At 41.5% G+C, this 14,084-nt stretch overlaps 1 protein-coding gene across 2 annotated transcripts; it reads right to left on the bottom strand.

Moving 5' to 3' along the window:
- Positions 1 to 4,474: 4,474 nt before the first annotated feature.
- Positions 4,475 to 13,802, bottom strand: LOC311506049 (uncharacterized protein). Of its 2 annotated transcripts, none has more exons than XM_084569924.1 (4): positions 13,190 to 13,802; positions 9,021 to 9,061; positions 7,578 to 7,799; positions 4,475 to 6,815 (listed from the first exon to the last, which is right to left on the bottom strand). In XM_084569924.1, the coding sequence occupies exons 3-4, from the start codon at positions 7,768 to 7,770 to the stop codon at positions 5,788 to 5,790; spliced, it is 1,221 nt and encodes a 406-aa protein (XP_084426050.1). In that variant the 5' UTR covers positions 7,771 to 7,799; positions 9,021 to 9,061; positions 13,190 to 13,802; the 3' UTR covers positions 4,475 to 5,787. The 2 variants fall into 2 exon arrangements, with proteins under 2 accessions (XP_084426050.1, XP_084426049.1); XM_084569923.1 differs by lacking the exon at positions 13,190 to 13,802 and adding an exon at positions 11,354 to 11,407.
- Between the last annotated feature and the right edge of the window lie 282 nt (positions 13,803 to 14,084).

The following is a 14,084-nucleotide window of genomic DNA, read 5'->3' as shown; positions in this document are numbered from 1 at the left end:
GTGTGTGCATGGACATGTCTTGTGTTTTAACTTTAGCTCGCTACACCAGCTATCAATCATACATTGGTGCATTGCTCACGTTTGCTGGCTAGTAAGCTATTTAGCGAGTCACCTGTAGCAACTCTCTGTTAATTTAGCCTAAATATGGGGTCTTTACTCATCAGCACCACTGATAACAAAACATTGTGTTTAGGCAGGTTTGGTGGAGGGGACATGCAAAAAAATAAAACAAATTTTCAAAATCAGTAAGGTAAGGATGAACATGCCTACCTCAGCAACCTATTGGACTTTTCTAGTTACTACCCTCTATTAGTTAGCGACTAGTAGGAGTGTTGAGGTGAGCATATTGACTTGGTGCATCTCCTGCACCAAGTCAATATGCTCACCTCCATGTTGAGGAGGCTCCAAAGGCTGAACTAAGATCTAGATCAAGTTTCAGGGAAACAATTTTCTCCCCAACAAGCCTCTGATTCCAGAGTTCTGATGGTTCAGGAACTTCAAAGTCTCTGCTTGCAGTGTTGGACGTAGCTCATTGAGACAGTGACACTGCAGCAACACTAAGCATGGAAGAGATTCAAGCAACAGTGAAGAAAGAGACAATCGATAGCATTAAAGCAGTTTGAATTGTTTAGCATTACAAGCACAACCAACATTCCTGTACTAACCTTTTGTTGGGAATTCTCGGTTCGGTTTAATGTTCCCGGGCAGAGTTACTGCACTGGACAATTTCCAGGAATTTGAGAAGGTTGTGCTTTTGGTACAGACTGGCATCTTCTCAGGTTTTGTGGTCCCTGCTGTGGGAACACAGATCAGATTGTGCTGAGGATTTTTAACCCTGCAAATGTTCCTGAAAATGATTTCTTATGAAATTAAACTTTATGAAGTTTTACCCCTTGCCAACGTAGCTGTTGATAAAACATATGCACCAAACATGCAGTGAATCTCATCACTGTGAGCTCACAGATAATAGCATGAAGATGTAGTAAATCTTCTTCCAAGTGAACTACAGTAACTCACAGAAGCACACAAAGCAACCTGAACCATGCTAACAGCAGTGAGTCCATTAGCTCTCCAAGCTAGATATTCGTTAGCTAGCTAGATCAGTTGGTCACTTTGTAGTCACTAAAAGGACAATAAGATCCCACAGTTATTTCCAGAAAAATAAAACTCTTCGTTTATCAGCACTTGTTTTTCTGAAGTAGACAGGTTATGATAACTTCTTCAGCTACTTCTGCTGAGTTCCACCCTCATAATGTCAGCGCTGAGATTTTATTCCATGTCATCCAGCTCTGACTTCTATCAGGGATGCCAGGCTAATCTTTTTCTAAAATTTTCCATCAAGTTGGACAACCATTTTATTCCCTTTGGCGGATAACACATAATAAAACACTGAGTTCAGTCGTCATAGCTCCAAACTTGATGATAACCAAATGTGAATTCAATTGAAAAGTTCTGTTTATATGCCTGTTAAGTCATGTAAAAAAAAGAACTGATGCATTTTTACTGTAACTGGTAACTGGTTTTGAGACTGATTACACTTCAAAGACTGGGAGCAAACCTCTAGGGCTTATGGATAATTATATTCCATATAACAATATTAACAACATTATATTATAGCAGACATTTCAAGCACATTACATATTGTTGAGGCTCTGTTCCAAGGCTGGATCTCTTAATGTGGTTTGTTGCAGGTTTTTTGTTTGTTCAAACAAGATGTAACGTTTGGGGGCGATGATCATCTGGTCCTTAAAGGTGCTAACAGTGTGTTTCAGTGAACAGGTGTAATGTCCAATACTGCAACTTTACAGAGAAAACAAACATTCTCCAGCACCTACTCCTTTTATCTTCTAAGGACAATCTTTCCTTTCTTCACAGTTTACAATTAACAAAAGCAATTTTTTTGATTTCAGACAGAACTGAATGAAGAACTTGTTTTGTGGGTGCGTCGAAATACTACAATACCCATGAGCCTTGGCTGCTATGGAGAAAAGATTTGTGGTTGAAGTTGTTACCAAAACGTGTTGAAGTGATTGCAACATGGAACCGAATTTGACACCAAATTTAAAAGTGGATTCTAATCTTCAACCTTCACCGCTTAGCATTTCACGTGGCATAATTTGAAGTCTTGTGATCGGATGTTCCTCACCGACATGCACCCCGCTTTTCCCTCAAAAAACTTAAATGTACACAAATATTTCTGACCCTTTGCGCATGTCCAAAAAGTGCTATTGTGATTGATGTTGTGGGGCATGTGAACTTGCCATATAAGTTCATTTTATTTTGCGTCCATATAAACACTTTAGTTGGAATCGCTGATCAGAGTGATTAAGTAAAAGGAATAAATAAAAAGTAAAAGACAAACCAAAATTAAGTCCTCTAGAAATTTACCAATTGGTTAAAATGACTTCACAAATGATTGCATCACTTATATATACAGTATGGTGCAGTTATTTTTAGACTACTATTACCATACTTTTGATGGGGACTGTAATTTCCACCAGTTGTTTCATAATTTAACTAATTAACTTCGACCCCTTTGGGCCTCCGTATTAAACTGACTTACATCATTTTCTATGGGAATAAGTGATCAGGACTTTTACTGCAGGAACCAGGAGAGACTGAAATCCCTTTGTAACTTGTTTTTTGTGGACTTTAAAAGATCTGAAACCAGCAGCTTCATCCACCAAACGCGATCTGATTTCCAGCAGCCCTGACACACAGCTCATGTTTCTATTGCACTCCTCAGTAAGACTGTGAAAAAAAACTAAGTGCATCCTGTTGACTGATGATGATTTGTCAGTACAAGTGGTTCTTCCTTGTTGTTGCATGATGCAATATGTTGATATACTTCTTTATATCTCTGTACTGCCTGTTTTCTAATGTTGAAGTGAGACACGATGAGGCGTTCAGGTAACATTCTTCTGTTTACAGTGTTCCTGCTCATCTTTTATGCACGACTGAATGTACGAATGTGGCTTTCTATACGATATCGTTGTTTACACTGATCTTGTGCATTACGGTCGTTCTTACATTTCTATCAGGTGTTTTATGTACAACGCAACAATAAATTTGGAATGCAACGCAGGCAGAGGAGTGTGGACGTGTCCTCATTGGAGTCATACTGCCCCCTGCAGACGGAAAACTCAACAACACCGCCGACGCTTGTGTTTTTATGGTTTCTATTTTTGAATAAATTATTTTTTTGTGAAGTTAGATCAAGCTGCTTTTAGAAAACATTAAAGAGACAAATATGTATCAAATTTAAAGGTGAAAAAATCTCAACTGGTCTGATAGGTGATCTGTGTCACAGATGTCTGACAGGACTTGAACGCAGCATGAGAGCTCTCGTCAGTAGAACAAGTGGAAACGTTGTGAGGCTGGACTGAGCAGAAATGTGGTCTGAGGTGGAGGTTGAAGATTTTTCTTGTGAAGCTGAAACTAAATGAATCATTTATTTACTGAGGTCTGACAAACTTCCAACAGGTCAGACACTCTGAAACCTGCTGTTTAAAAGAACCTGAATATTTAGATTTTAAGTTCCCTTTCCCAGCATTTATCAGACTTTAATGATAAAATAAACCAAAAATAAATAACCCTAAAATATGTAAAATCCTCACAGACAGCTGTAATATTTAAATTCTTCTTGAATGTTAATGCGTCTATAATAAAAATCCAGTAGTATAATATATAAAAATAACTGAAAAGGAGGATTTTTTGGTGGGTTTTTATCTAAATATTACACATTCATGGTCATATGAGTGTTTTCATATATGAGGCTAAAAAAAAAAAAAAAAAAAAAAAAAAAAGGTTTGAGAAACGACCAACCCAAATATTCAGTTTAAACTCAATGATAATATCTGAATGTTTTCTGTCTGATGATCCAGTTTAAAATATCTTTAATATTTCAGTTTGTTGTTTGCATGAAATCAGTTTTTTGTTTTTTTCTAAATTAGTTTTACTGTTTTTTTTTTCTAAAAAGTATTTGAAGAAAACTTGTCCAGTCAGTTATTTTTGCTCAAGATGTTTACCTGTCACAGAAACAGAAAGTTTCAACCGCAGTCGTCTCGCATCCGGAGTCTGTAAAGTTTCTTCACGACATTATTTACAGGCTCTGTCTTTAAATGAGAACGATTCCAAATATCTATTTTTGCAGAGTAAAGTTTGAGAACGAGTTTCTTCAAACCACACCTGAATCCAGACGTGGATCCTTTAAACCTTCAGTTTCACACGAGCTGCTTCCTGTTAACATAAAACACCGCAATTAATGAGCACTTTGGATTTTTAGGGTGATTCGACGGAAATACAAGTCAAAGAAGGGTCACTTTAGAGTGAGTGACTTTAACAAGATCATTTATCTGTGATGAGGACAAATGAGATTTATTCATATTCTCTGACCTGAAGTAACGTTTAATCTGTTTATGAAAAAACAACAAGAGAAAAAAATGAACAAACCGTCAAATTTAAAATAACTGAATGGTTTAATTATTTGTCTAAGACGGTGAGTATTAAAATTTGTCACGAGGCAGAATCCAGACGATTTAAATTGCCTTCAGTTTGGTTCAAGTAAGATTTAAAATGAGATTTGAACAGATGTGATTTTATGATTCAATCTAAAAGTCTGCGACTGATTCTCTGATCCGACAACAGAAACCAATCAGTTCGATCAATCAAGAGACATTTATTATCAAAAAATACTGACGTTGCAGACGGAGCTGCTCACATTCACACCAAGACACCTCTTTCTGCTTAAAAGACTGAAAACAATGTTCCTCTCTGAAGCTTCCCGTCGGTTTAAAACGTGTCCGTGGAAGGACGCCGATTAAAAGGAGGATGAAGGTTTTATTTTTAGAGCTGCAGACGCTCGTTTGTTCTAGACCTTCAGATTCATTTAAGACAGAAACGTCCCAATTTAACAGCTCAGGCTTTCTGTCTTCACCTCGACACCACATCACCTCCACGTTTGACAAAGGTATTTCACTGAGTTGCAGCTTCATCGGCAGTGAAGATATCTCGGGTAAGGCAACTTTTAACAAAACCTCTGTTGGTTTTCATCGTTGACCCGCAGGTTTTACCTTCTTATTGCAAATATATATTCCTTCAATCCAACATCTGGATGATACAGATGCACACGAAGAACAAACAGCAGCCACGTTTACATGGACATGTTCTGACTGAGGTGATATCCTGATAATTAGTGTCCGTGTAAACACAGCCCCTGCAGCGTGTTTTTATTTGCAGGTCATTTCCTGCCGATGTGAAAATCTTTGTGTGTAGAAACACTGACCTGATGATAAACTGACAGCTCAGTGAAATGCATCTCTGAGGACCGCTGCCGACAGACAGATATCCTTCGACCTGAATCTGAAAGAGAAGAAACACTCTGGCCTGCATTTAACACTGAAAGCAAAGAACACGAGAGATGACGAGATTCAGAGCAAGAAAAGCCTTCAGCCTGCAGCTTTGAGAACTTCAGAAGACAAACAACTAAATAAATAAATACGGACACACGGAGGAAGTCTGTAGCTGCCGATAAACACCATCAGGTTAAACATAAAGTGCACTGAGGACTCAGCAGGAGGAGAGAGACAAGTTGATGTAATCGTGTGTTGTCTTGCCAACATTTGAGCCAACTTGTTTTTTTTCTTAGTTTTCTGACTTGTTCTAGAGAAACAACCATCATCTTCTCCTCCACGTTGTTTAAAGCTCCCACTGAGGAGTTTTAGTCCGATCCGATTCACACGAGTCTGTACGTGAGAAGCACCTGCCACCCTCTCCTGAACCGACCGATCAGGCGTTAGCCACGAAGCACATGTCCTTCTTCAGGTGTATCTGTAAGCCGCTGGCGCTGGTGAAGGTCTTGGTGCACTGAGCGCAGCGGTACGGCTTCTCTCCTGAGTGAGTGCGTTTGTGTTTCTTCATGGTGTCTCCGTCGCTGAAGGTGCGGCAGCAGAACGGGCAGCTGTACGGCCGCTCGCCCGTGTGGATGCGCAGGTGTCTCCTCAGGTTTCCCCTCTGGCTGAAGCTCTTGGAGCAGAAGGTGCACCGGTGCGGCCGCTCGCCCGTGTGCGTCCGCAGGTGGCGCCGCAGGTCGGCCGACTGCGCGAAGGACTTGCAGCACCAGTCGCAGGCGTAGGTTTTCCTCTTCTGCTCCAGGTGGAGGCGGAGGCTGGCGGCCTGGCCGAACGCCTCGCCGCAGCGGGGGCAGCGGTGGACGAGCTCGGGGATGAACGGGGCGACTGTGCCGACGTCTGCCGGTGACCTCTCCTGAGAGGACTTTCTTTGAACTTCCTGTCGCTCTGCGCGCACCAACACCGTCCTGTCAGTATCCACCCTGCTCCCGAAACCCGACTCTTTCACTGAAACGTGAGCGCCTGAGTCTGTGTGACCTTCGGGTTCACTCACCCTGTACTCATCAGGTTCAGTCTTGATCAGTGCTGGAGCCGGGGCCCGGGGCCCCTCCCTGAGCATTGGAACCTCAACGTGTACTTTGGGGGCGGAGGAGGAGGGAGGATTCAGGGAGGAGTGAGAGGGAAGAGGTGAAACTTTCCTAAAAACCTCCTGTGGAAGGTCAGACTTCAACACTGGTTGCGAGGGTTTCGTGTCCCCCGGCAGGTGAATGGGCCCCGTAAGGGCCTCCCTCTGGACTGACTGCAGCTGCACAGGCACCACCTGCTCATGTGACGGCTTCGCTGCATTAGCTGGAGGTAGTCCGGGCTGGCTGAGGGTGGAATCTGGCTCCTCTGAGCGGGACCTCTGCTCCTGATCTCCAGGCTGCTGCTCCGGAGCCACGACACCAAGACTGGACCTGGTGGACCCTGACAAAAAAAGCATTGTTTGTTAAATTCTACTTAGTTACCTGAAGAGCTGAAAGAAACACTACAATGCAAATATTTAAAAGGGCGCTCATTTTAATTTTCAGCTAGGTGTATTTACTATCAATTGGACACTTGATAGATTCTAATTAAACTTTTTTGTACCAGTTTCATTTGACTAAGCCTCCTCTTTGGTTCACTTGCACAACATGGATGGAGTCAGTTTTTCTTAATTTCATTAACTTGTGGCTAGTTAAATATGTAAATGTATGTCCCCTTTTAAGGTGATGACCTACAGTGACCGACAGTTCCTCAAAGTTAGTTCCCCAGTACATTTCAGTTCTTCTGAGTAGAAAACGAGTCACACCAAAGTCCATGTTAAAGTCTGGCAATTTAAAGTTCTGTTGATTTATGTAAACCTATAACTCATTCAAACTAAACACACTTAAAACACTAAATGCCAGTACATTTTCAAGGTGAATACGGCGAGGTTTAGTGACCACTGCCTCAGGTCACTGATGGAAAAGAGGAAGTAACGGGCTACATGATGAAAAGTCACGTCTCATAAAATTCAGACCAAGAGGTTCCGTTTGACAGATGCCGAACATCAAAGTATGTCGTTAACAATTTATATGAACTTTAAAAACCCGTGATTCAGCCGATATTTAACGTTTAAACTTTGAATACGTTAAAACCCGACGGATTTTTCAGCGCACTTTGGAACAGTGTTTTCTGGCGGAGCTAGCCGGCTAGCTCGGCCCTTACTCAGCCACTCGGTCCCGGCCTCCAGCAGCAGGATGTCCCGCAGCTGCCTCCGCAGGCTCTCGTTCTCCCGCTTGGTTCTCGCGGTCTCCTCCCGGTACTCGGTCACCGTGTCCTCCACCACGTCCAGAATCTCCTTCACCACCACCGTCAGCCGCTCCGTGAGGTACGCGTTCAGCAGCTGCAGTTTGGTCATTTTGATGTTGGAATCTGAAACAGCTGCAGCTGCATCCACACCGGAAACACGACAAGAAAACAACAAATGAAACCGGAAGCGCGGATTTGATTAGAGTCACTCCTTCAACATAAAAGTGCTTTTCAAAAAAATCAAGAATCCTTTATTGTCATTATGTGAGAACATAAAGGAATTTTGGGCGGTAACTCCTGGCTTAAATAGTGCAATATAAAAAACAGAACAGGCAAATATAAGAATAAAATAAAAAGTAAAAATACAGCTGTACATACATATATCCATATGAATGAATAGTCAGCAAATGCATGTCTTTATTAATCCCCACAAACCTTGGTGAATATTACGACAACATCCATTCAGTATTTACCCGTGATGCTACTTTGATCGTTTTGTAGAGGCAGAGAAGGTTAATCAATGCCACTGATTATGATAAAATGGCATTGATTAATGTGCAGGTGTGTGTACTGTGTTAACATGACTAAAAAAATAAACATTTGCTTATAATACTGTACTTGTTGATATATATATATCTGGACTGACTGACTGCAGTAAGTGCAAGTGGGTTGTGTGGCCCATCACTGGGCCAGACCAGTTTTGCAATGGGGGTAGGGGCTACTCTGCAAGAGATTTTTGTCTTCCTTGAAAGCCAATAAAATGACTGTAAAGTGGAAAAAAATACCGCAAAGAGACACAGCTGTGCTATGGGCAGCCGTGGCCTACTGGTTAGCGCTTTGGGCTTGTGACCGGAGGGTTGCCAGTTCGAACCCCCGACCGGTAGAAAGCGGCTGAAGTGCCCTTGAGCAAGGCACCTAACCCCTCACTGCTCCCCGAGCGCCGCTGTAGCATGGCAGCTCACTGCTCCGGGTTAGTGTGTGCTTCACCTCACTGTGTGCTTTGTGTGTTCACTAATTCACGGATGGGATAAATGCAGAGACCAGATTCCTTGTATACACAAGTATACTTGGCCGAGAGACTGTAATCTTAATCTTAATCTTAATGTTACATGACTAAACAGCGAAATGGTTAATTTGTCTTTATCTGGGTGCTTAGAAATGTAGTATACACAACGTAAACATTGTACTTCACGTCTCTGGTTATTCACTTGTTACTATAATATGTTAAGTTAGTACTGAAGTTGTTTTTAAGACTCATTCAGAATCAGATCCATAAACGCTGTGGTGGCTGAGAAGGCGTTAGACAGCCTCGTTTTAAGGCAATGCCTAATTTTGATCGCTTATTTTGAAAGTACTCACCGGAAGTAGTGGTGTGCTGTCACCCCTGCCAGAAGGAACACCTGTAAATGAATTGAAACGCAGTTCATCATTGTGGCCACCAGAGGGCAGTGAATGAGTCACTCGAGCATCGAGACAAACGAAGACTTCCTGTGAAAACCGCCAAAATAAAACAATCTAAAGCACAATGAACTATGCATCATTATTTATACAGTCAACAGCAACATCATAGTAATGCAGCAAAATCTCCTTTTAAAATAAAACAATCCAAAAAGGGAGCAGCGCGGTGCCCGTGTTTACTGCTTCAATAGCAAAGTGTGTTTAATTTGTTCATATTCGTTCAGTTTGAAGACTGAAGAGGCCCTGAAGCCTCTGAACACTTCTAATCAGTGTCACTGTCTAAATCAGACAGACGCTGCAGTCTTAGACTGTTACTGCTGCATTGTTGTGATAGTGCTCAGTCAGCAGAAAGAGGATGAGGATCTGCAATTTACACACACTTCATCAAGTCCACAGAGGAAATAGGTATTTCTTTCTTCCACAATAAGAGTCTCCCTAGAGTCACAAGTGGAAATCATTCAGTCATTCATTCATTTATTCAAAATGGGTATAAATGATTGATATATATATAAACGCACACTACAAACGTCGAATTGAAATTGTTGCACGTGTCCTAGTGTAATTGCCCTTGAAGTTACACATGACAGCAGAAAAATTACACATGAAGTTGAATCATTTTTGCACATGAGGGTAGGCTTATACACATGAGGCTGGATATAGCACATGACTAAATGCAATGTGTCACTCATAACCGTGTACGAGGTTCAATTCAATTCAATTCAATTAAATTTTATTTATATAGCGTCAATAACAATACAAATCGTCTCAAGACGCTTTACAAAAACCCGGCCTGACACCTACCTTCACAGTAGACCTTATCAAACACTGAATAAGATTTATTCAGACATGCAGTGATGTGTCACTGGTGTTTTGTGTTGGTTTCACACTGGTGTCAAACCTGGTTCTGGATTTGGTTTGAAACAGATGTCAGTCTGGTTTCAGACTTTGTTATGAACTACCATTTGACAGTATTTTAAACTGCTTTTAGTTTTGTTTTTAAATTGGATTTGGATGTGGTTTAAAACATTGTTCAGACTGGTTTAAAACTGGGTTTGAAACAGGTTTGAGTTTAAACTGGTTTCAGACTTTTTGTACTTTTTTTGTATTTGCTTTAGACATCGTTTAGACTGGTTTTGCATTGGGTTCAAAACTGGTTTTGAATTTGTTTTTAGGAGTGGTACCAGAACTAGTTTTAAACTGGTTTTAGACTTTTATTTTGGGTTTAAGGTGTTTTTTCAGAGTGTCTTAAAGAACTTGTGATGCAGTTCCTCTGTAATTCAGTCAGTTTCAGTGTCTTCTTTCTCTTCATGTAATCCAGACTGATGCTGACTGACTCTGTAGATGTCCAACCATCTGCTGTAAGTCTTAAAACTACATTTCCTCTGTAAGACAAGGCTACAGGATGGAGGAGCCTTCACAGATCATATTGTTCTTCAACAAATTATAGATAGGTCTTTGGCTGCTGGGCAGTAATCCAGCATTGTGTTAAATAAACCAGTACGTGTTAACAATAAATAAATGTGATGCTCTCAGTGTCCCTGCAGGCCCCAGATTCCAGCTCTCATGAAAAACCCAACAAGGCTTTTATTTTGGAAGCTTTGTCAGTCTGTGCTTTTAACTTGAGTGAGCTTCACAGTGAGGGAAGACAGAGAAAATCAGCTACGGGACTGCAACACACACACGCGCAGCGCACACACGCAGCGCACACACGCAGCGCACACACACGCGCACACACAAACACTTACGCTCTCTTAATGCACCCCTCCCTTCTCCTTACTTCTTGCAGTGGAGCAGACAAGAGCTGCTGCAGCGACAGTCTGCATCACATCAAACAAATCCGACTGAAAAGGAGCCACTTCACCGTTCACTCACAAGATTTTCGTGTTTTTAACCGAATCTAGCATCTTGTATCAGATTGTTTTTGAATATCATTATTTTTCAGCCTCTCGTCACCGGATTGCTCCTCCTGAATCTCCTGCAGAGACAACATGCACCTCACCCTGCAGCTTCCTGTGGACTAGGACCAGGTGAGCTGCTGGTCAAAATGCTTCAATTTCACACGCTAGGGGGTTTCAAACATGTGCTGCCGTCTCAGTGGGTGTGTCGGACAGATTCTTCCCTTTCTTCTCTCCGCCTGTGAAGCATTTGCTGCATTTGAGTGTGTGTTTGTGTGATTCATACAGCAGCGTGTGTTAATTATGTATAGAACATTTGTGCTGCTTTGATGGTGCTACCTCCCAGTTATCAGGCTCTGCTGTCTCACAGGTCTTCACTCATCATTCTTATGATTTTCTCCACGAGCCGTAACAAGTCAGTCAGCAATGCCCGGTCTGGTATTTTTCTAGAAAACACAGCGAGAAGCTGGGTTAGAGCATCACTGGCGTGTCCTTCTTCTTTGGTGAGACACATGATGAAATGATCAGAACATGGCTGTAGCCATTGATTATTCTCAGATATGTGGTTCTATTCAGCACAAAGAAGTTGAAAATGAACTGTATCTTTCGTTGTTATCGTACATTATTGATGTTTGAACAAGTGATTCAGCACAAAACCATAATACAAACATTCCTGTTGGTTCAGTGAAAATTCAATGAATAAAATACTAAAATACTAATGCCAGTATACTTGAATAAAGATTCAAAGTTTCCAAATCCAAATATAATGAATAGAAATGTCTGTAAATGAAATATTATATCATTTTTATATTTGCGGTGTTGAAAACTACAAAATTTCAATCAAAATGATGGCAGATTGCTCCCATTGAGTCACTAAATTGATTTTAATCAACTGTTTGACACATGTCAGTCAAACCAAGAGTCCTTCAGTAACAGAGAGGAGTCAGACACACGAGGTTTCAGTGGATTGTAGAGTAACAACCAAGATGGGACACAAACTCTGTGTGTGTCAGTCAGCAGGACGAAGACGTCGTTTTGATGAGAACGACAAACCAAAAAGATATTTTGTTTCTCTGAGCTTTGATCTTTGGTCTAGTTAACTTAAGCCTTTTAAGATCTCTGATGGTCTGCTGATGATCTGGACCAGAGTGAAATATTTTGTCTCTTTGGTGGAAGCAGATCTGCCTCAGATAAACTGCTGAGGAACACATTTTACAATGTGACGTACTGTGGTAAAGGTTTGGGGAAAGATCAGTTTGAATCAGTATTTCATTGAGGTTAGAGGACATTTGTATCATTTGAAGTAGGAAACAATCTGTCTTGAAGTTGTTTTTGTTGACCCATCCATCCACCCTAACCTCCTCCCTAATAGGCCGTTTTAGGCTTCTGCGTCAATTTGACGCCATAGCTACGGTGACAGCGCAGACCCTACGCCGACCCTATGCTGACCCTATGCAGACGCCGTAGCTGGCGCAGACCACTGTGATTGGTCCGCTTGTTTAGTATTTCCGACTGCTTCTCCATCTCCGCAATTTTCGAATTGATCAATAAAGATGGAACACATCAAGGAAAGGTTAACTGAGGAGATTCGGAGATACAAACATTTGTATGACTCGTCTTCGGCGAAAGTTTCAGTCGCCATAGCTGAACGTGAAGCAGGAAGTAGAGACAAAAATTAACCCAAAAAAAAGAAACAGCGCCGACTAGGGTTTAGGTGGCGTTATTACAGAGCGAGCCAGACAAGTATAAATGGTTCGCACCGGCGTCAGCTACATGCGTAGGCTAAACCTTCTATGTCCCGCAGTACCCTAAATGAGCCTTAAGTTCCCTTTGCCCTTGCCTCTGACCTCTTGAGGTCACTGTTAGCTAAAAGCAAGCAGATGTTTGAGACAACCTCTAGAGGTCGCCCAATGATTAAAATGTAATAATGAGGTCATAACAAGCTGCTTGCTGTGAGGTCATTTTTAATTAGGACAGTCTCATTAGTTTCCAGCTAGACTGAATTAAACAGTGAAGCTAGCCAGCGTGTGTCAGCGGGTGTAATTACTGAGTGTAAAGAAAAGGGTTTAGGCACAAAAAGCTACTTGTCACCATGATTACTTACAGATCTCTCTACGTGTAATCAGACGGACTCCATGATGTTAAAATAAAAACTCTGGAGTTTAGACCACTCACTGTACTTGAAGATGGATGAAGCCACCATGTGTTTCCTGAAGAGCGAGCTTGAAGCTCAGCGTGGCGTCTCCGGTCATCTCCGTCTTGGCTGCGCGTGACTCCACCAACTCCCAGTTAATTAAAAAATGGTCAGAGGTGCAGCTGAGGTGGACGGGGGACAACGACGCAGACAGTTGGCAGCCTGTGAAGACACTAAGCTGTTAGTGAAAGCAGCCACACCCTTAATTATCCATAATTAATCCTTGATGTAATTTAAACAGATGAGTTATATAACAATTCTCCCCCACACAGTCTTGAATGGAGACAGCACCTTTTGAGACCAAAACTGAGTTTGTACCAGGCTGTAAACATGTTTTCTTCTGTAAATTTGGACATTTTAACACAGTGGTCTATGGAAATGATTAAAATAGTTGGTTCAGACCATCCTCTAGATGAAGATAGCTTTTTATATTCCTAGCTGTATGTTTGGAGTCGTTGGCTTTGCACAGGACGAATTTGAACTGGTGATCAGATAGCTCCTACTGAGAACTAAATATGTGTATTGACGACTGATTGGTGCAGATTAAGAATTCGCAATGAAGAGGAAAAATTACCCTGATCAATTAATATTCATAGAAAAGTCTTGAAACAAGCTGATTTGTGTTGAAACCAGACTCAAATTTGACGAAAATCAGATTTTTGTATAAGCTAGTAATGTGTTATTTTCAGAAGAGTCAGAAGACACGAAGCCATTATCCAGTATTTAATAAGTGTCTGTATCAGGGCAGCACATCAGCCGACTGTTGGTTGGACCGCGTCATGAAACAAACATTATCAAAGCACGGAGTCATTACCCCGCTGCAGCAGAGCTAAAAGCAACAGAGAGTGATGCTTTAATGGCCTCCTCTTCCTGCTG

The sequence above is a fragment of the Chelon labrosus genome (genome assembly GCF_963514085.1).
Source record: "Chelon labrosus genome assembly, chromosome: 21".
Taxonomy (NCBI): Eukaryota; Metazoa; Chordata; class Actinopteri; order Mugiliformes; family Mugilidae; genus Chelon; species Chelon labrosus.
This window is presented reverse-complemented; position numbering and strand designations above follow the sequence as displayed.